This window comes from Melospiza georgiana, chromosome 5, assembly GCF_028018845.1.
Source record: "Melospiza georgiana isolate bMelGeo1 chromosome 5, bMelGeo1.pri, whole genome shotgun sequence".
NCBI lineage: Eukaryota > Metazoa > Chordata > Aves > Passeriformes > Passerellidae > Melospiza > Melospiza georgiana.
Window position 1 is genome coordinate 4146475 of NC_080434.1, and position 20998 is coordinate 4167472.

Sequence of the window (20998 nt, forward strand, 5' to 3'; positions counted from 1 at the left end):
GGCAGGTCCGCCCAGCCCCGGCGGCAGCGGGGCCGGGCCGGGCCCAGGGAGCGCGGCCGGGAGCTCCGGCCATGGCGGCCAACGAGGACCAGGAGGCGAGTGCCGGGCCCCGCTGCCTGAGGGAGAGCGGAACCGGGGCTGGGAGGGCGGGATAGCCCCGTGCGGGGTGAGGGGGCGGGAAGGGAGCGGCGGCCCTGGAGCGGGCGAGGGGCGGAGGAGGGAGCTGGGCGGCGGCGGGGCGCGGGGAGGTCGTGCTGGGGCTGCGGTCGGTAACCCCTTCTCTCGTAACCCCTGCTCGCTGCTCTGGCTGCAGATGGAGCTGGAAGCGCTGCGCTCCATCTACGAGGGAGACGTGTGCTTCAGGGAGCTCAGCCCCGTGTCCTTCCAGTACAGGGTAAGGCCAAGGTGCACCCTGGAGTCACTTTGCTGCCTTGCTGTTGCCATTCTGGGGGATTCTAAGCCAAAGGGGTATCCGGTGTGCGGTAAAGGATAGATCCACAGGGCGCTCTTTCCAGGCTGTTTGGTACAACAGGGCTTCACACCACAGTGTCGTGTACGTGAACCTGCCCCCAGCACGGTTTGTTACGGAGTCACGGCACGGGTGAGGCTGGAAGGGACCACAGTGCTCACCTGGTCCAACCTCCCCGCTCTAGGAGCAGGGCCATCCTAGAGCACGTGGCACAGGATTGTGTCCACAATCTACAATGAATACCACTGAAAATCTACAGTGAGGGAGATGCCACAACATTTTTGAACAACCTTTCCATGCTCAGTCACTGCACAGTAAAGAAATCCTTACACTCAGGTGAAACTTCCTGTCTGTCACTTTCTGCCCATTGCCTCTTGCCCTATTGCCGGTTATCCCTGAGCCAGGCATCCCACTTGTGTGTCTGTGCCCTGCCTAGCCAGAACTGTCACAGCTTCTGAAGAAGGCCTGCTGTGTAGTATTTACCCTAACAGATCAGAAATGGAAAGATTTATAGAGATGTTTCTATGTAAAATTTGGAGCCTTTGTTAACTGCTTAGTTACAAGATTGCTGTCTCTTGTCCAAAGACTGTTGATTGTGTCTTGTTTACCTGCTAAAGAGAAGATCTACAAAATGCTTTGGATATGTGCACTGGCACAGTCAGTGCTGAGCTCAAGGTACACAACTAGATTCTGGCATGAAGTTCTCACCAGCTTTCTCAGATTTAAAAACCTGGAAGTTCTTCTGGGCACTGACTGAGGCAGATCTTTTGATGGCCAGAAGACTTTACTTAGGCACCCACAGGACAGAAGGGAGACTTCTGAAAATGCTATATGCCTGTTTCAGGGAGAAACCATCTAAAGCCATCTTTCTGTGGCTTCTCAAGTAACTTTAAAATAATGTCACTAATTGCAATGAGAAACAGCTCAATTAATTAATAGCCCTTGAAATGCCAGCCATGTAAGAGTGGCCTTTCTTCATTGATTGGATAATTCTTAATAAATTTAAATTTCTTTGAAAAGGGAAATAAGACATGCCTACAAGCCTAAGTCATTTTACTTTTCACCAGCTTTGGTTGTTGCTGATTTTTATTAGACAAAAAATAATTGTCAAAAGTTAATAATAAATAAAATAATAAATACTTATGAATAGATAAATACAATAAAACTTATTGTTATACAAAGGCAATAATACATCTTTCTCATTAAGAGAAAATTGTACTGTGAGAAATCATCATGCAAGTAAGTGCATGGGAAGATAGAAAGAATTTGTATGGCTTTGTAGAATTTGATCTGCACACAGACTGCTTTCCTGAGAGAACCCTGTGAACCTTGCAGCCACTTCTGCTCTTGGTAGCAGTGGGAAATTAACTGTAAATACTGCCTTGAAAAATGTTGCAGATTCTTGATTTAAAGTTTTATTTATTTCACCATTAAACAAGTGGTTTTGAATGTCAGTTAGTCCAGTCTGCTGAAACAGATATTGTAAATAAGAAAGCAACAATTTTTTGTTTACTTTTTAAATTTTGAAACCATAGCCTTACCTTGATTAGGACTTCTCTTGTGGACACACTTTATTCTACATAATTAGATAAAGGCTGATTTTTCTAATGAGGCAAATAAGGGAAAATTTGGCGTGGTTTTAGAAACCTTACTGTGCTAGTCTTCCAGATCCTTGTGTGAAACAGTTATTTCTGATTGTATGTCAGTAATATGCTGCCTTTTTTGTTTTTAATCCAGACTCATTCTACTGAGTTCTTATATCTTTTACTAGTCATTCTTTCATATAGGGAAATAAAATATCTGTAGCCATGAGACGTAAATATTGATATACTTACCAGTTATTTTTGCTATCTTAGCTTAGTGGTTTATTACCATCCTTATTTCAGCCCTGTCTTGTGGCTTGTTTTCATATTGCTCTGTGATTAGATGTGTGTGGGGGAGAAAAGGCTTCATATTTTCTGTTCTTATATGCGATAGTATAATATTTGGCTTGAAGATATTACAAAGTAGCTTTTAAACAAAGGAATTTAAAAACCCTAACCATAAAAGGAGATTTGTCAGTTTCTGCTCCTTCTTCTAGAATGAAAAAACTGCAGGGTAAATGTTAATATTGATGTCCAAAACTTAATGCTCTTTCTAGATAATAGCACTATTTTCTAACTGATAACTATCAAAATAGTAATCTCAAGGAATTTTGATGGTCTAAAAGCAGTAATAGGCTTCTTAATTGGCTTTAATCCTCAGAAAGTAACTGGAAACTGTTGATTTATAAAGTTTTTGGGGTTTTTTTCCTCTTCAGATAGGTGAAAGTGGAGATCCCAAAGCCTTTCTAATAGAAGTTTCTTGGCCAGAAACATATCCACAAACAGCACCAGTCATATCGATGGATGCTTTCTTCAACAACACAATGTAAGTGTTTGTGACAGCTTCACTCCCTGGCCTTGTGGTGGGAACTCTTTGTTTGAAAAGCTTTTTATTATCTGTCTAGTTCACAGTTGAGTTTAATGATTTCTTTTAGATCTTCAGCCATTAAGCAAAGCATATTGGATAAGTTAATGGTAGAAGTTGAAGCAAATCTCGGAACTGCAATGACATACACACTTTTTGAATATGCCAAAGACAATAAGGAGGTGTTCATGGAAAATCAACCTGTTAACACTGTGGTAAGTGGATAAATTCTGATTTTAATTTTGTGCTTTTAAAACTGAAAAAGAATGTTGATATTATAACCTGAATACTTCAGAGTTCTCTCTAAGCTGAAAATTCCTTCATTGGTTATACATGTTAGTGGCCAAAAGTGACACACAAAGTATGGTGCCACAATGTGGTGATAATTGTTGTATTTGATAGTTATTTTGCTGTTACACCAAAATGTTTGCAGCCTGCTGTTATGTCCCACAGGATAACATTAAAATAGAGATTTTGAGCAGAAGTAAAACTAAAGGAAGCTGAAACAGAGATGTGTCTGCTGAGGATTGGATGGGTGGAAATTTACTGCAGCCTTCCTGAGATTGTACAAGTGCACCTCCAGGGTCTTAAAGTAGTCAGGCTGGGTCCATTTGTGGCTTTTGAGCTGTGTAAACTATGATGGTGCAGCAGATCTGCTTTGAGGAGGTAGGAATGATTTCTATGTTTGAGAAGTCTGAATCCATTCAGACTAAATCACACCCCATGATTAAATTTTAAAAGTGAAAAAGGTGCCCTTTGCAACTGGAAGAGAATAACTCCAGTCCCTAACACACATTTTTTAAAAGTACAGCCCTGATTATATGTGGATTAAAAGCTGCAGGCTGCTGACAGCATTGCTTCTTTCTGACAGTCAAGGTATTTCAGTATGTCAGGTTTAATAATCACATTACACAGGGATATCCATGAAACTAATATGCAAAATGTTTACAACCACTTTTATCCTTCTCAGACTTCAGTAAGCAATAGTATTTCAATTGGAACTCCTGAAGTGCCACCAAGTAAGAAAAAAGAGAAAAAGGAGCAGTTATCCAAAACCCAGAAACGAAAACTAGCTGATAAAACAGGTTTGTTCACTTAACTAATCTTTGCTTTGATCAGTATGAAAATCCAAATTTTATACTAGGGACACCTGGCTAGAGAAAGTATAACTAGTAATTTGTTCATAAGATGAGCTACTTTAAGTCTGTGGTCTCCATTTTATTTGTTTTAGATGAATTGTTCTTGTTTGAGATGTTAGTTCTGGTCACAGCAACTTTCTATAGAGTTATAATTTAATGACATCTTTTGTTGACTTTCAGCAAAAATTGCAGATGGGCAAATTGTTGATGGGCTCTCATAAATAATTCACATTATTAAAAACGTAATTTCTAAACAAAAGTATTTTATTTGGAACCCAGAGTAAAGCATCTAATTTAGTTTGCATTCTAGAAATAGAAGTGCTTGTGCAGATACTTAATGCTTTCAATGAAATAGAAGGATTTGGATTGAAAGAGTTGATTACTTCAGTTAATTTGCAGATGACTCTTTCATGTTCACCTTCAGTTTTCAGTAATCCTGTTGTAGCAATAAGTTATACCCTGTCATAGCAATTCCTACATATAATCTACCTAACCTAATGTATAATTGGCAAGCTTAATGTTAACTGTATAAAGGAAAAGCTGCATAAAATTTAGTTCTTTGACAGAATTCATCATTGCTGGTCAGCCCAGCTCATATTGGAACTACTTTCTGAACTAAATTTCAGGTGGACTGAGGTGTTTTTTATATAAACTGAATTACTTTGAGTCACATAATCAGAGAATCACACCAAGGTTGGAAGAGACCTTCAAGTTCATCTATCCAACCATCAGCCCATCACCACCATAATCACCCCTAAACCTGTCCCCAGGTGCCACATCCAGGCACCTCTGGAGCACTTCTGGAGACAGTGACTCCAGCACTCCCCATGGCCACTTACTCCAATACCTAACTACTCTTTTAGTGAAAAATGATTTTTATAAATCTAATCTGAACCTCCCTTGGCCGTTTCATTTCCTCCTTTCACTTTGAGGTTGGTTGAAGAACACACTGTGTTTAAGACATTAAAATCTGTTTCTGTCCTCATGGCTTCAGAGTGCAGAAATTGAGGGGTTTGGCTATTTAGCATTTTGTGGGTTGATTTTGAAGAAAAGTAAATATTCCCCTTCGCTTGTGTGCTGAAATTAAAACCTTTTTCTGCAGACAACAAAGGAGAGCTTCCACGAGGATGGAACTGGGTTGATGTAATTAAGGTAAAGTAAGTGTATTATATACAGTATTGTGAACATGCTGTGTATGTAAATTGAAAATTATTTGTACTTATATCTGAAGAAAACTGATCTGATATATTTTTTTCTTGCTTTTCTTCCTAACTATGTTTGGATTTGACTATGATGTCTGATTAATTTCTATATGTGTCCAGCATGTAAGTATTTTCAAGTTCTCTTATTTACTGAGCAATTAAGTCTTAATTTTATGAGAGGGCTTTGCTAACGAAATGTGCTGCAAATATTCTGTCTTCATATGACAAGAAGATTTTAAATAAAGTTAGTAGTGCTGCCAGGTTCTGGAGGGCTGTGGGTAAGTAAGGAATAAAAGGGAGCTGTCCCAAGTGGGAGCACCTTGCTCTCTCCTACAAGCCTCATTCTCTGCTGCAACTACTCCAGTGAATAATTCTTTTCTGCTTGCTGCCTCACTATTGATTTTTTCCACTCTCTTGTCTTTGCTGATTCAGTGAAAATCACTGCTTTACAATTTTGAAAGCAAACTATCTTATATTACACAATTGAGGTAATTTTTGCTGTAAGACCTAACAACAGTTCCAGTTGTTAAGTAAGAGCAAGTAAATGATGAAGGTTGTTTTGGGCAGAGTCCTTCTGAGTTAGAAGTGGCTATTTATAGTGGATGTCTTGGTTTTCAGATAGATTTCATTACAGGTATGCTACTTTTGATAATTATCAGCTTAGCTTTAAAAGGTGAGAAATACTAAGTTAATGTCTATTTTTATACTGTCTAAATTTCTATATGGGAATTCTCTCAGAGATATATGAAGATAAAGTTCTGTTACTTCATCTTTTTTTTTCTTTTTGGAGAGCTAGTGATAAAGCCTTCAAATTAAATAGAAACAGTGCCCTGAGGCTTTTCTGGGGTTTGTTGTTTGTTTTTTTAAAATTCAACTTTCATGATCAGGAAATAAGCTCATTTAGTGTTTAAGCTTAAGAATTAACTTCTGATACTTTTCAGTCTTTTGATACAGTAGCACAATCAGTCTGTATTGTTAATTAAGTAAATGCATGTTCAGTGTGAGATGGAAATAATGTTCTTGTTTCCTAATAAATGGAATGACAGCCTAAAATTTGAATACTTTCTTTTTGTGTCTCTTTTATAGTTAAGCAAAACTGGTTCTAAAGATGATGAATAAAGGACTTTGGTACAAGGAAACTCCACCTTTTAACACAGTGCAATTCTGGGTCACCATCTCTCTCTTAATAACTTTCATACTTGTTGAAGTAAACATTTTATAAAGCTCAATTTCCTAACTTGTAAATCTAGTCACACAAGCTTGTCTAGAGACCACGTGGTCGTCTTCAGAAAAATCAACCAACAAACTTGCCTTAAATGAAGGTTAGAATGTGACAAAGGATATAGGGAGCCAGTGTGGTGAATAGTGCTGAAGTGTTTATTAATTTATATTTAGTCTGTAGTAAAATCCTGTTATAGTGAACCCAATGATACTGTAAACATTTCATGATGTTCTTATTCCAGTTGAAGAAAAAAGCACTATAACAGTGATTGGTGGCTTGATGGCTTAATTCATCAAAATAAATTGTTCCATGGAAATAAGACCTTTGTCATTTGTTTTCTAGTATGAGTTAGAAGGAGGACATACAAATTGTTGCATTGCAGAACAGGCTAGAGTTTGTGGTCTCATTTTCACTAGTAACTGGCTGAAATAGTAAATACTAGTGAAAGCAAGGCCAAATATTCTAGTCTGCTCAAAAATGAATGGTTAAAGCAGGAGTGCAGCTTCTTTATTGTGCACAATATCCATCTGTTGGTCTTTCTCCAGTGTGCATGTTTACAGACAGTGGGATGTCTGAGGAGGGGCAAAAGTGCTTTCTTGCACGTGTCTCAATGAGTGTTGGGATTTTGTAGCTGTTTCATTGGAGAAATAGGCATTCTTTGGAGGGATTTCCTGACTAACTGGTGGGACAGGGGAAATCAGTAATCCATCAAACAGTTTGGGAGAAGTTCTTTGTGAGAGCTCTTTTCTTTTTTTTTTTCCCTAATCTGCTCTCTTGTATAAGAAGGAGAAGTCATTTTTACTGTATGAACTGTCATTGAATACAAGATGCCTTAATGTCTTTTATTATTTTTGTTTGTTTTGAGATGAACTTTAATAAATGCCTATTTATCTGCTGTGGTATTTGTTTATTGTTTTAAATTCTGTATTGCCTACTGCACTTTTCAATTTGCAAATTTGAAATTGAAAGGACTCTGTTACAAAGAAAGGCTTATTTTCAAAAAATTGCAGGGAGAATTCTCTCTCCCCTCTTGTGGTATATGTTTACATGATCTTCAGGATGGCTGTGTTTGTTGTTGATAAGGGGATCAGTCACTTACAGGAGCACAGGACAGTATCCATGGCATTCAGTACACACAGAGCAAGTCCAGTGTCCCTTGGGAAGAATGTGCTCCACTGTGTACAGCATCCATCATTTCAAAAAGGCTGGTTTCTTTTTGAGCTCTACTCTCATGTAGTAAAATGTTGTAAAGTAGAAAAGGGAGGACTTTTTCTGACCAATGCAGCCTTGCCTGTGACATGAACTGGGGGTTCATGGCTGCAGTCTGAGCAGGAGCACCCAGCACAGAGTGCCAGTGCCAGGAGAAGGTGCTCTGGCAGTACACAGTGAACCTGTAGCAGGGAAGGACATTTAGTTTTAGTCTCTGCCAGCACCAGGACAGGCAGGACTCTATTCATGAGTTCCCCAAGGGGAATTGACATGTTTTTGCTGGTATCCTTGGTGTATAAATCAAGTTGTTCTGACAGTTTATCTGAATAGATTAGTTATGAGAGGGTGGGGGAAGAACAAATAAGAACCACATCTCTTGCCTTCTATGGTTATAGTTACTGTGTGTAACCTGGTAACCTTGTGAAATGCATGCTTTTTCAGCTCCTAGTTTGCTTGTAAATCACATGCTCTCATGAAGATACCTGAGAGTCTTCTCTGGTTCTGTTAGTAAATGTGTTTACTTTGAAGTCTAGTTTCACAGGAAATATTTTGTGTTGGAAATTTTTATACTCATTTTTTGCTTCTGTGTAAATTGTGAAAGGTAATTTGTATCATTCAAACCATTTTCTGATATGATGTGATGGCTGGAACAGGATCATTTAAAGAATCTGGATATTTGATGTTATGGAGAGGCCTGAGCAGTGATAAATGAGGGTAAGGAAAAATCTAATGATTATCTGGTAAGGCACAATTGTAAATAAGATCAAGACTCCTGAAGGAACTCTAAACACTTGAAAAATCTCCTGCCACCTTCTTTAATTTTTTACAAAGACCTAGTGGCAGTGGAAAATCAGTGATTACTCAGTAGGATGAGAGTGTCTTGATTGTGTGGCTACACCACATATTTAAATCCATGAGTTTTGCAGTAGAGCTTTGTTTGGCCTGAGAAGACAAGTGTCAATACCAGTAACAGTAAAATAAAGGTAGCAAATATCCAGAATTGCTGTGGGTACCATGACCAAAGATGCCTCATTGCTCTCTAACATATCAAATTCCAGGGAGTAATGCAGACTGCCTTTAAGTACATTGAATAGAGAGATGACAGGTGTGATTAGTCAGCAGTGTGTGCCTAGCAGATCCTGCTCACCCCCTTGGTCAGCCTGACACAGATACACTGAAATCAAGGCTGGTAATTTCTGCAGTCCTGCTCTGACTGGTTCTATGTGAGGTGCACAGATAAAGAGTGCCCAAATGATGAGCAATTACATTTTGGTGAGTAAAAGAGCAGTAGGAAAAAAGCCAGCATTTCCTCACAGAGGACCTGTGACAAAAGTGCAAATATAAGCATGCTATCCTCCTTGCATCTGAGGCAATACAAATGATTTTGGGTTATACTGTGAAATTTGTGCTGTGAAAATCTTTGAACTGGTCTGAACCAGAAATATTTTCCCTTTGGAAATTGTTTCTTCCAACATTACGGCACCCTAAGCTCTTGCAGTTAACAGCAGAACAAAGTGGGGAGGAGATGCTCATTCAACAGAGAAAATACCAGAAGTGTGAGAATTCTGGGTGGACTGGAGGAGGAAGTGGATGGGGGAAAACATCCCCACAGGCAAAACTAGAAGAGCATAGGGGATAAATTTTCATTGCTGCAGGACAATGCAACAAAACAAAAGCTAAATTCTAGCATGAGCTTGGGGTATGGTAAAGGACAAGAGGATTGTAGATTTTCTTTTCGTTGCTCTGGTTTCCTTCACCAAAACGGATTTGGTTTCATCTCAGAATGGGTCTGTTTTGTGGCTGTGAGAAGAATTTGTGTTTGCCTGACTGTTATGTTTCCTGTTATTCTCTTTCTGAGCCCATGTAAGCAGCCTCTGAAAGCCTGGTGTGCTTTCAGAAATAACTTGAAACATATTGACTAGGCACTGGAAAATCATTAACTATTTGTCCTCTCTTTCCTTCATTCAGAGCAAAGTGAAGAGTGACTCCAAATGTCTTAGTTACACAAGACATGAATATCTCCATCCAGCCCTGGTGTCCTGTGTCAGACTGAACATGTTACATAGCTGTCCCCTGCTACTGTGTCTGAGCATTCTTGCCTGTGGTTCCTACAGATGTTGTGTTTGAAGTATTCATGTTAGAAATAGAGCAGAAATTTGAAAACTGCTATTGGGGTTAGCTACCACAAGTTGTGTATGTTGTGAGATGGGTCATAGCAGTGAGGGAAAGCCAGGCTGTAACTCCAGAGCCTCACTGGAGAGGAGTGAGGGTGTGTGGGTGTCCCTGAGGGCAGAGCTGCCTCTGCAGTGTCTCCATTATAGCTGATGGTCAGAAAGGGAAATTAGCCTAGTCTGAGTTTGGAAGATACCCTTCAAGAAGTGATATAGAAGGAAGAAAGAAATAAATCTTCTTCTCAAACAATCATCTGCTATAATATCACTGAAAGACAATAAACACAACCTTGACTGAATTTGCTCTTCAGAGCAGAACTTTAAGTCAAGTATCTCTGTCAGTAATGCATTCTATGATTTCCTGCAGGTAAAACAAATGTGAACAAAGCATTGCTATGTGAAGAGCTGCTGTTCCACTGTAGAGAACCATTTGATCTCTACCTACAGTGAAAATGATGCTTCAATTGACCTTGAAGACACAGATTTTATAATAGTTCAGGGAAGAGCCCATCATTCAAAAGTAGACAGCTTCTGTAGACAGTTAACAAATTTTGCCCAGCATTATCAGAAAAATGATATTTTTTGTGAAGATCAGCACTAGAGTATTACCAGGTTTTAGTTAACTGGTATATTGCATAATTATGATTTTCCTTTCCCCTCCTCATGCCATATGTCTTTAGCTGATAAAAGTACAGGATGTCATATAGACATTTATTTCCAAAATTAAAATAGTGCTAAAGGAAAGGAAATAATCCTACTCAGAAGTAAGGATGTGCCAAAATTAAAGCTGGGTATGTGATGTTTATATAAAGAAAGAATTCATAGGAATATTTTCTTTCTGTGACTATGTGTTTTCTGGGTTTGTTTGTGGGTTGGATTTTTTCCCCAGTAGAGTCCAAACAGATGGTTAGTGCTTTTCTTCCTAGTGCCCTGTTAGTGGGAAAGCAATACAAAAACTGAATTTTAGTACTCTCTTAAGGCTGAAAAGAGAAAAAAAGTTTTCACTTAGTGAAAGCATGTAGAGTAACAGACCTGTCCCTGGAACAATGTGGACCTTTGAACAGGATGGCCAGGTAATGAGGCAAATAATTTGCTTTAATAAAACTGACTGGATCTGAGTGGTTTAGTCTGCTTCAGAGTCTATCTTCATGTGGTGGATTTGTGACTTATAAATGCTTATGAATAATTGTAGCTTTTATACAGAAAGGTGTATTGGGTGGGGGAGGAAGAAGATAGAAACTACTGAGTGGTGTTTATGCCTCACACCAGGAATGAGTTAACATAATCTGTGTCATGTTGCATATAATATAATGCACAAGCTACAACGTGTCACTCCTGGTTTATTTTCTCTTTTTCTCTTGTTTTAAACGTATGCACTTGAGACCTCTGCTCCAAACTCTGGTAAAAATTGGGCAGAATCTCTTTGTGATCATCACAATAATCTTTGTTTCACAGACACAAGCTCTACTCTGTTAGATGCTCTACTGATGAACACAGAGGAGGCAAGGCAGGTCATTGTCTTGCAAGATCAGGAAATGGGAAAGATATTCTATGAGGAGACACATGCTAAATATGAAAAGGAAATACTCAACTTCTTTGGAATCTGTTTAGGGAGAAAAGATGACAGTAGAAGTGAAGAGTGGAAGAAGGAGGAAGGATCTCGAATTTGGAGCCTTAAGAACATGGTTGGTTAGTCTTCTAAAAATTACAGTTGATAAACATATGTTGTTTCTCTGTATGTTAACATATCTCTTAAGGTATTTTAGAAGATGATAAAGTATTATTTAAAGTATTAATAGTAAACCCTTGATGGGAGGAAAGAATGTCACCAGAAAAAGTTTATGCACAGGAGCAAATCTAGAAATTTTGATTTGAAGCTGTGGGATTCTTGTATATCAAGCAAATGCAATTTCTGTTATGTGAAGAAGTGGAGATAACCCTAAAGCCTCGCTTCCTCTTTTCTGCAAGATTCTGAATACTTTAATACTTTGAGTGTTGTAAGCTCAGAATTTTTTCTGCTGGAAGGAAGGGGAGTGCACAAAATTTGGGTTTAGATGTACATTTTGCAAATGTAAATCCAGCTCATCAGTATTTAAATCTGTGTCTTGTAAGCAGAATGGTTAAAATGTGATTTACTATGCATGTGAGTATAAATGCAGTCTTGGTGAGGTGCCTCATTACATCATATCACATTGGGTATCAATGTACAAAGATTAAGAATATCTGTAAGAATATGTGTCTTATTTAAGAAATATTTATCCTCTGACTCATTCAAAGCTTCTGCCATCAAACACAGCAAGATAATCAAAATTGCAGTGATTTCTTTTTAAGTTACAACAATCTGATCTCACTGTGCTCATTTGTGCTAGGATCAGAGGCAGAAGGAAATGCATTAATGGAAGAATGCTTTCCTCAATTAGACAACTACTGTAAAGAAAGAGGTTATAACTCCAGCTGATGGACCTGAGATGGGGGCTTCTGGGTGGTGCCAGAAATTATCACCATCGTGTTTCACTACATCTGGAAATTTTGAGGAATTATAAGAGATGAGATACCGAAGATTTGTAGTAAGGTTTTCCAGATATTTGTTTTTAATTCTGGAGTTCTGTTGAATTTATACTTTTAGGGTACAGTAAGTGGATTATTTGGTTTGGTATGTAAAGAAAGGGCATATTGTAAATCTAGAATGCAAAAGAGGAAGGGACAGTAATACAAAGTCTTGACTGATGCACACCATAAGAAACCTGTTAGGTTTCTGCTGTGTGTAGATTAGGTTTTTATTTGTGTCCTTAAATATGTGGGGTTTTTCCATTGTTTTCAGGTTTTATGGGGAAAAAGCCTGATAATCCCATCATCTCAGGAATATTATGAAAGAAAATCTTATAATTACTTAAAGGTATAATTGGAAGAATTAACCTAACTGACATAATGCAAAAGCAGACACTGTTGTGTTGCATCTCATGGAGTATCAAAAGAGCAGTGCAGACAGATTGTAATCAAGCAGGTGTTACTCAACACTTTTTGGGAACTGGCAAATCATCAAAAGTATAAATGGAGTTCATTCTAACAGAGAACTGGACTCAAACATTTCAGATGAGCAGGATCTGTTTCATGTGTCATCTTCATTCCCAGAAGGAAGCTGAAATAGAAGGAAATCAGATTTGACAGCAGGACTTCCCTCTCAAGCAGCTGTGCTGGCTGGGACTGATTGGCTGCATTGTCCTCCAGGTGTTTTTCAGTATCTTCCAGAATAGTTTTTTCCATGATTTTACCTGGCACTGAAATGAGACTGACAGGCCTGTAACTTCCAGGGTCCTCCCTCTTGCCCTTCTTGAAAGTCAGGTTAGTGTCACCCAACTTCCAGTCCACAGGATTCTCTGGATTCTGAAAAAATAAAAAAATCAAGAAAAAAAGAGAAAAAAATCTCAAAAATCAAGAGAGCTTTTGCAATGACATCAGCCAGCTCCTTGAAGATTCTCAGATAAATCCCATCAGGCCCAAAAGATTTTTAGGGATCCAGCTGAAGCAGCAGATCTGCTCGACTTCAGGGTCAACTGGGATGAGCCCTGGTCTTCCATCTCATGGCACTGAAACCCCCTTGGTCCATCATCTGTGTTGAAGACAGAGGCAAAGAACACATTAAACACCTCTGCCTGGTCCCTGTCCCTGTTTGGGAGGTGACCATCCTCATCCTGTAACAGGCCAATGTTATTTTTCACTCCCTATTGCCATTAATATATTTGACAAAAACCTTTTATTGTCCCCGACAGTTCTGCCAACTTTCTCCCTACAGTGGCAAGAGGCATCTCTGTTTTCCCACATCACCTGTCCTTGCTTTCACTGGGCATACACCTTCCTTTTTTTCACCTTATTTGCAAGAGAGGGTCCCTGTTCTACCAAAATAGCCTTCTGCCTTGTCTGACTTCTGACATTTGGGAACTTTTGCTCCTGTGCTCTGAGGAGGTGATGTTTAAAAAGTGACCAGCATTGATGCACCCCAGCACCAGCAAAAACATTTTCCTGGGAGATCTCACTTACTAGTTCCCTGAGTAACCTGAAATCTACTCTTCTCACGTCCATTTTGTTGCAAATACTTACTAACTTCAGCCTACCAGGTAAGTGCTGAATTCTCTCTGTTCAGAAGTTGCTCAGTAAAGGAATAAATATACATTTCTTTCCAATCCTTAAAGGAGATTAATTTATTCTTCATTAATCTGAAGATGGTTCACTTCTTTAGTCAATGGAAATCTAATTGCTAAGCACTTACATTAAAAAATACTGAATCTGAGGAGTTTCCTTCAACATTTTATGGTACAAATGAATTGTATATTTAAATGAGCAGCAGTGCTTTTCTCATTATAGCATGAAGTACAGCACTGGAAGATATTATCTGAAGGAAAATATTCCCTGAGCCTTTATAGATGATGCTGGTTACACTGTCATCAAATAGATACATAAGATTTTATCCCCATCTTAGAGATGTGTAACTTTCCCAGTTGAGATATATACTTGTTAAAACAGAGGTCATAAGTCTCAAATCCACATCTGCCCATCTGCCAAACTGCAGCAATCTGGTAGGCGAGAGCTGCACCTACCTGAAGTAATGGTGTTCTTTAATCATGTTTTATGATTAGAACAGCTTCTTAACTTTCCATTATGTTCTCACAGCTTGCCTTTTAGTCATGTTCATAACATATTTTTCAGGGATATTTTCAGCAGGGATCTGCACACAGGCAGCAAGCTAAGAGCAAACGGCTGAGCACTTTCCAGAAACCGTATAACATATTTCAAGAGTATGCTCCACTTGCTCTCAGAGAGGAAGCCTCCACTGAGCTTCTGGAGACAGGTGAGACTAGAAACCCAAAATTAGGAGAAGGGCATTTAGCCAGAATGATCAGCAATACATTATTTCCTAAAAGAGGGGGACAAATTAGTTTAGGTAATAAAATAAGGTAGAAGACGTCATCGGTTTTGGCACTCCTCAGAATCTTGTGGTAGGACAAGCAATACCTTTAGTGAGAGGGTTACCACTGTCATAAATATGTAAAATAGACATTATTTTGCAATAACCCTAAATGCCTTTTCCAAGTTCAATGTGTTTTTTAATCCACTTAAATGTATGTAACTCTTTTTACAGTTTGCAGGCAACTCTTTAGGCTCTACTAGAGGACCAGAAAGCCTGGAGTTTAGCCAAACAAAATAAAACATGCTGTGAAATGCTATTTAACTGCAGAGAATAAAATGACTACTGCAGAGTAGTCTTAATAGCACAATAGTATTTTAACAGCAAAGCCACAGATTTCATGAGCTTCTTGCAAACAGATCTTTTCTGGGTTTAATATTAAGAACAAAGGAAAATCAGATATTTTCTCTGAGGTTCAAAGCGGTTGTACATCAGAGCTAATGAAGTTATTTAGTATTTCTTTCTAAGCACAGAACTATGAGTATTGCAAGCATGTTCATACAAATGTGCTTTGTCCTCAACCCTCCACTGCATGGAGGATTTTGTCCTACTTGCCTACAAACATGTCTGTCTGTACTGTATATGACTTGCATGTAAGCCCCTCACCTCATAAAAGCCTTGTGTTACTTCATGTAAGTGCAAACATATGAAGCAGCATAAGGGGAGAGGAGCTAATTACAATAATTCTGGAAGAAGTTTCTAGGGTATTTTATGCATTGCTTAGAATTCCAATTAAAATTACATATCTTGTGAAGAGCTTCTGATATCACGTTCTTATTTGTACCTGAAAGCTGGATGGTTTCCTTTTTTAAAAGGAGAAAAATGTTCATAAGAAAGAAATGTCTTTTGTAAGTTCCGCAGCTTCTTTCAGAATGAAAGTTGGAATGTAAAACACATGTCTGCAGCTTAGTTACCAAGGAATCAAAAAATGGTTGGGAGGGACCTTTAAGGGTCATCTAGTTCAACTTGCCTGCAATGACATCTTTAACAGAGCCCCATCCAATCTTACTTTGAATGTTTCCAGGGACTGGACATCCACCACCTCTCTGAGCAATCTGTTCCTGTGTTTCACCAATCCCATGGTAAAAATCTTCTTCCTCATATTCAGTCTGAATCTATGCTCTTTAAGTTTAAAACCATTAGGCCCTGCTAAAATATTTGTTCCCATCTTTGTTAGAAGCCCCCTCTAAGCAGTGACAGGCCAGAATCCAGTCTCCACAGAACTTTCTCTTCTCTAGGCTGAACAACCCCAACCCTTGGTCTTTCTTCAGAGGAGATGTACTCTAGCCCTCTGAGCATTTTTGTGGCCCTCCCCTAGACTTGCTCCAACAGGTTCATGTCTTTCTTATGTTGGGGACCTCAGCTGGATGCAGGGTTCCAGGTGGTGTCTCAGGAGAGCAGAGCAGAGGAGCAGAACCCCCTTCCTTGCCCTGCTGCCCATGCTGCTTTGGATGCAGCCCAGGACATGTTTGGCTTCAACCTTTATGCCTTTGCTGTGTTTCAATCCTAGCCAGTAACTAAGTATCATGAAAAAAAGCCCCAAAGCTCACAGGCTGAGACAAGAACAGTTGATTAATTTAAAAATAATGAAATATACTACTAATAATAGTAATAATAAAAATAATTGTAATGCAAAAAGAAAGAGTAATAAACCCCAAGAAGGACAAGAGGTGCACAGTCCAGTTGCTCACCACCTGCTGACCAATGCCCAGCTGTCCCTGACCAGCCATCAGTGGCCATTGACCAACCTTCCCCAAATTTATGTCCTGAGCATGACATTCCATGGTGTGGAATATCCCTCTGGCCAGTTCAGATCACCTGTCCTGGCCATGCTCCCTCACAGCTCCTTGTGCACTCCCTCACTGGCACAGCCTGGGACACTGAAAAGTCCTTGACTTGGGCTGAGCACTGCTTGGCAGCAACCAAACATCAGTGTGTGATCAGCATCATCCTCACACTGAATCCAAAACACAGCTACCAGGAAACAAATTAACTCCATCCCAGCTGAAGCCAGGACAGCTCAAAGTATCAGTCAAGAACAGAAATCCAAGTGAATGTTCTCATGAAAACAAATTGTTTTTAACTAGTTCTTCATTTTAATCAGTGTTAGATGCTGAAAATCAGTTTCTGCCTGGACTGAAACTGCCATCTCTTCTCTGAATTCAAAGGGAGTTGTGTTCTGACATGAACTTCTCAGCACAGATGTGTAAAATTACAGCTTTAACTCTGATCTCTGTTGTAATCATTGCTCATCCAGTGTATTTATGTGTATTTTAAGAAAAATATGGCAACCTGCAGATTCTTTCATTTTTGGGTGGTTGCCTTTAGCAGTAATTGCTGGTCTCTGGAGTATGCATTACCCACCAGAGGGAGCTGAAGCCAAGAGCAGTCTGATTTTCATAGAATCATACAATCATTTAGGTTGGAAAAGACCTGCAAGATCACAGAGTCCAACCATTAACCCAAGTCCATCATTAAGGCATGTCCCTAAGTGCCACAGCTACTTGTCTTTTAAATAACTCCAGGCATGGTGACACAGCCTCTTCCCTGGGCAACCTGTTCCAATTCTTGGCAACCTTTTTGGTGGAGAAATTTTTCCTAAAATCCAATCTGCCATCTTCTGGAGCAACTTTGAATACCCAGGAGGTTGCCAGGTGAAAGTCATCTTTTACACTTCACAGAGCTTTGGATTTGGGCATTTGTCCTCAAGCTACATTGGGAACAGATGATGACCAGGTAGGAAATAATTTTGCCTCTCTATGCTGTTACCTCTTTTGGGAACTCTCATTTCAGTGTCAAAGCAGGCAAAGCAAAACCTAGTGATATACATGTCATCATTCTTTGGTTTTTATGTATGCTGTTCTTCATGTAAAGTCAACGGAATTGTACAAAATATGAATAACTGGGAATAAACTACTCATCCCTAAGAAGATTAGGCCAGGTAGAAGCAAGTGTGAATAGGTTCTCTGAGTCTTTAAAATCTCCCAAAATTCTTGACTACAAACAGTGTGCCAGTACTGACACAGGCAATGAAGCAGGAACTCCTTGGGGTGTTTATTTTTGGTAAACAATTGGTCCAGGTGAAAGGGGATTTATTGTTCTAGTTCATTAAATCATAAGATCAATTTGTATTTAATTAAAAAAAGAAATCTTCCTCTGACTTAGAGTATGGGAGGAATGCTGGTCCTTGTGGACAAATGAGTTTATTTCTGCATATTTCCTTCTGCACTCAGAATAAGTCATCCTCAGAGAAATAAGTAGATGTTGAGACATAGAGATTAATGGCTGAGAGGTGGTCAAGAATATTTTCTTATACCATTTCTGAGTTGTAGCTGACCACATAAACAAAAACAGTATTTAGAAAAATATGGAGTTGACTTCTTTATACTACAAAAGGAAGGAAAGCTCACATAGGTAATTATGGCTGAGCAATTATGTACAAAGCTGGTCCCTACTGCCTCTCTGCTACTTGCTCAAGTCATTTGTAATTTTCAGTGCCATGGCATCCTCTAACTTCTGCAAAATGGTCAGTCTTTTGGTCATGAGAATTTTGACTGACAGGAGACAGAAACTTCCCTAGGTAGTAGTTAAATTTGCTTTCTATGCCACCAATTATGGCTTAACAACCTCCTAGACTTCCTATGGCATTTTTTTTTCAGTTTCAAAATTTTGTCTTGCAAAAATGGTAAAAGTCTCATCAAGTAAGCTCAGTTTTAGCTCAGGTTTCTGTTCCTTGACAGCATTTTGTCATGTCCTTCAAAGGAAGGTACAACACAGTTTATATCAAATTGCTGTCGGATGGACTTTGCTTAATGGCTTCCTCAGTTAGAGGTTGCCTTGTATACTGGAGCATGAGGTTTTAATACCTTATTTTTTAAATGTCTAACTTATGAAGGGCTCATTATCCTTTTCTTTTCAGCATTTCAGAGAGGGGGACTTGTTACTGTATTTATTTTGCTTATGAATTTAGTTAATAGTAGGGTAACTTGTCAGGAATTTTAATAGGTATTTTCCAACATTTCAATGGGAATGAATCTGTCAAATGTAGAAAATAAAGAGAGTAAGGTAAAAACTTAAAAAATATTAGCAGGAGGTTCTATCCTTTCAAAACTAAAACAAACCTTAAATTATGCAGTTTACAATTGTGTCTCTCAGCAGTAGCTATTGGATAAATTACACACACTTTGTATTTTCTTAATTAAAGAAAATAGTATGGGAGAAAATTCCACAACTCTTTTTGAAGATGAGACATGTTATAATTTCTTTTAGAAGTTAACTAGCTTTAAAATGACCCTTCACTTTGCTTTTTTAGGCGTTTTCTTATTACTTTTTATGCTTCTCCTTCTATTTCTGACATCTTTTTACTTCTCTCTCTGCACTTCATTCCTGCTGTCATTTCAATCTCTGTTTCAATTCTCTCTCTTGTTTGGATTTGTTTTTCTCGATTTTTCTCTTGCTTTGTATGTGGGTTATACTTTCGCATTCTCTATTTTCTTATTTGACTTCCCCTTAGAATTTTATTGGTTCATACTTCATTCTGAGGTCAGGAAAGGGAAAGGAATACATGCCAGCTACAAACTCAGGAAATATACTCAGCTCTGGGGTTTTTTTTTTTATTATTTTAAGGTTATGATCTGATGGACTCATGCCAGTTGCTGCATGAAATACTCATTTCTTCAGCAGATACTACTATACACAAGAATTTCTCCATACTTATGTCTGGAAATTCAGTGAAAGATTATATTCTATGTGTTTATAGGCTGGTAGAAAGTATTTTTCACCATTGGGAATTCAGTATTAAAAAGCTCTTGTTCATAACTAAACTGAGTATCAGCCTTCCATCATTATCTTTTTGAGAAGTCAGGTCTGTTAATAATTTCTTTATATTTACTCCATTGCTGTATAATTGATACTTTGTCATTATAGAAACCAAATCCAAATTTATAAGGGATTCCAAGGATAAATTTTGTAGGTTTGAGTTCTCTTGTGTCTTAAGCAACCTTCTATATCTTCCACTAACAAACTGCTACTCAAGTGCTTCTTCCAAACATAATTTGAAAGCCATTCTTTCGTGGTTTGATACACCAGTCTGGCATGCAGCTTTATGTTTGTTGAGATTGTCAAACTGAATTTTCTGAGAACTAGATTTGTGCTAATGCAGTGCAGGACTGCTCCCTCAGTTGGTGTCATATTCCCAGTGTCAGATCAGGGTTCATTATAAATCTTTGCTGTGTAAATATTGTAGTCATGTAAAAAGTGATGGGTTTCTTAAGGGTGGCCACTTCTATAGCATATAATGCTAGGAAAGGATGGTCATAATTACTTTTGCAGCATGTTTGACAGGACTTGAATTATGAGGTATAGGACAAGTGTGTGCCACTCACATTAATTTGGTTTTTCAAATGCCACTGGCAATACTCTGTATCAAAGACAGAAATAACTTGCAAGGTAAATCCAGGAGTTAATTGCTAGGAGTTAAGACAAAGTGTTAGAAAGAAAATGGATGAAGAAGGAAGGAAGCAATACACCATACATGCAAGAGATTGTAAAGGGAATCATCCAAACTGTCTGCTGGTGTTCTTATTCAGTCCTGGTTTTTATCTTCGGAACATCTGAAGTATATAAAACTAGATTTACAGATGGTGATGACACTGAGAGGATAGCAAATCATAATGAATACTGCATCTAGATTCAATGCAGGCAGAAACAGGAGATGGGGCAAAACAGTTTGAAAACAGAAAAATCAAATCACATTAACAATCCTAACTACCATACATGACAACTTAGAGCATTAAAATGTGCAGTTAACTAGAGTATTTAGCAAGGTGATAATTTTTATTCCTGAACTGTCACTGCCAGAGCAGTCCTCCCCTTCCCAGTCATGTCATAGTTGGTATGAAAAGTCCAAATCTGGCTGCATCAGAGCATGTGGGGATTATTCTGCACCTTGCTCATCTGGTTGATTCTGACAGAATAGACCTGACATTGTCACATACCTCTGGCACTGGGTTGAGCATACACATCTGGAAACAGTACATTCTTCCTTGTACATGCACTTAAGCCTCCAGGTTTTATTTAGTAGTGTGATACATTAGTGCTACAGGTTTTTTCTGTTTTAATTAACTCTTCTTTTGTACAGAAATAGAAAAGCAGCCAGGGTATTCAGTACTACCAA

General features: G+C 38.7%; 1 protein-coding gene across 2 annotated transcripts; it reads left to right on the forward strand.

Annotated features, from left to right (window-relative positions):
• Positions 1 to 7: 7 nt before the first annotated feature.
• On the forward strand, positions 8 to 7374 carry RWDD4 (RWD domain containing 4). 2 transcript variants are annotated; one of them, XM_058025221.1, is made up of 8 exons: positions 8 to 95; positions 314 to 394; positions 2769 to 2878; positions 2988 to 3132; positions 3888 to 4002; positions 5159 to 5208; positions 5379 to 5381; positions 6345 to 7374. In XM_058025221.1, the coding sequence occupies exons 1-8, from the start codon at positions 72 to 74 to the stop codon at positions 6375 to 6377; spliced, it is 561 nt and encodes a 186-aa protein (XP_057881204.1). In that variant the 5' UTR covers positions 8 to 71; the 3' UTR covers positions 6378 to 7374. The 2 variants fall into 2 exon arrangements, with proteins under 2 accessions (XP_057881204.1, XP_057881203.1); XM_058025220.1 differs by having other exon boundaries at positions 5379 to 7374.
• Positions 7375 to 20998: the final 13624 nt, after the last annotated feature.

What these genes read in the sequence shown, in the direction of transcription:
- RWDD4 (XM_058025220.1), top strand. Translation starts at nt 72, where the DNA reads ATGGCGGCCAACGAGGACCAGGAG. An exon ending in GCTTTCTTCAACAACACAAT is followed by an intron (nt 2,879 to 2,987) that starts GTAAGTGTTTGT and finishes GATTTCTTTTAG; the next exon opens with ATCTTCAGCCATTAAGCAAA. An exon ending in ATCAACCTGTTAACACTGTG is followed by an intron (nt 3,133 to 3,887) that starts GTAAGTGGATAA and finishes TATCCTTCTCAG; the next exon opens with ACTTCAGTAAGCAATAGTAT.